Here is a 277-nt window from a genome sequence, read left to right on the forward strand (position 1 = left end):
GAGAAGATGTGTCTCGATTTTACACACCCATATACCCAAAATCTACTTTCAGGAACATAATATCCAAGACTTGGAAACTCTTTTTGACTCTCTTGATTCCTTTAGAACTGTGCTGTTCCTTGAGGATGTAGTTTCTGAAGAAGTGGAGGAGCTCTTTTTACTTTCGACAGATGATAAATTGCTTCCCCAAAATTTTACCGAAACATCACTCTTGTTGTGCTCGGTAAGAAGCCAGTGTCTTTCTGTTTTGAAAGGCCTCCGTGATTCTCTTCAGGAA

The 277-nt window shown here is 39.7% G+C and overlaps 2 protein-coding genes across 2 annotated transcripts in view; both read left to right on the forward strand.

Moving 5' to 3' along the window:
- Nucleotides 1-277, forward strand: part of LOC110423454 (uncharacterized) — a 14,748-nt gene that overhangs the window by 2,557 nt on the left and 11,914 nt on the right.
- The window catches only part of LOC149526742 (helicase sen1-like), a 5,627-nt gene that overhangs the window by 632 nt on the left and 4,718 nt on the right, over nt 1-277 (forward strand). The window contains exon 2 of the mRNA XM_089784645.1: nt 53-223. Within this exon, the coding sequence (XP_089640771.1) occupies nt 53-223 (171 nt within the window). The remainder of the gene's footprint in view (nt 1-52; nt 224-277) is intronic.

Source organism: Theobroma umbraticum, unplaced genomic scaffold (assembly GCF_002168275.2).
Source record: "Theobroma umbraticum cultivar Fairchild unplaced genomic scaffold, ASM216827v3 scaffold_20.0, whole genome shotgun sequence".
Classification (NCBI taxonomy): domain Eukaryota; kingdom Viridiplantae; phylum Streptophyta; class Magnoliopsida; order Malvales; family Malvaceae; genus Theobroma; species Theobroma umbraticum.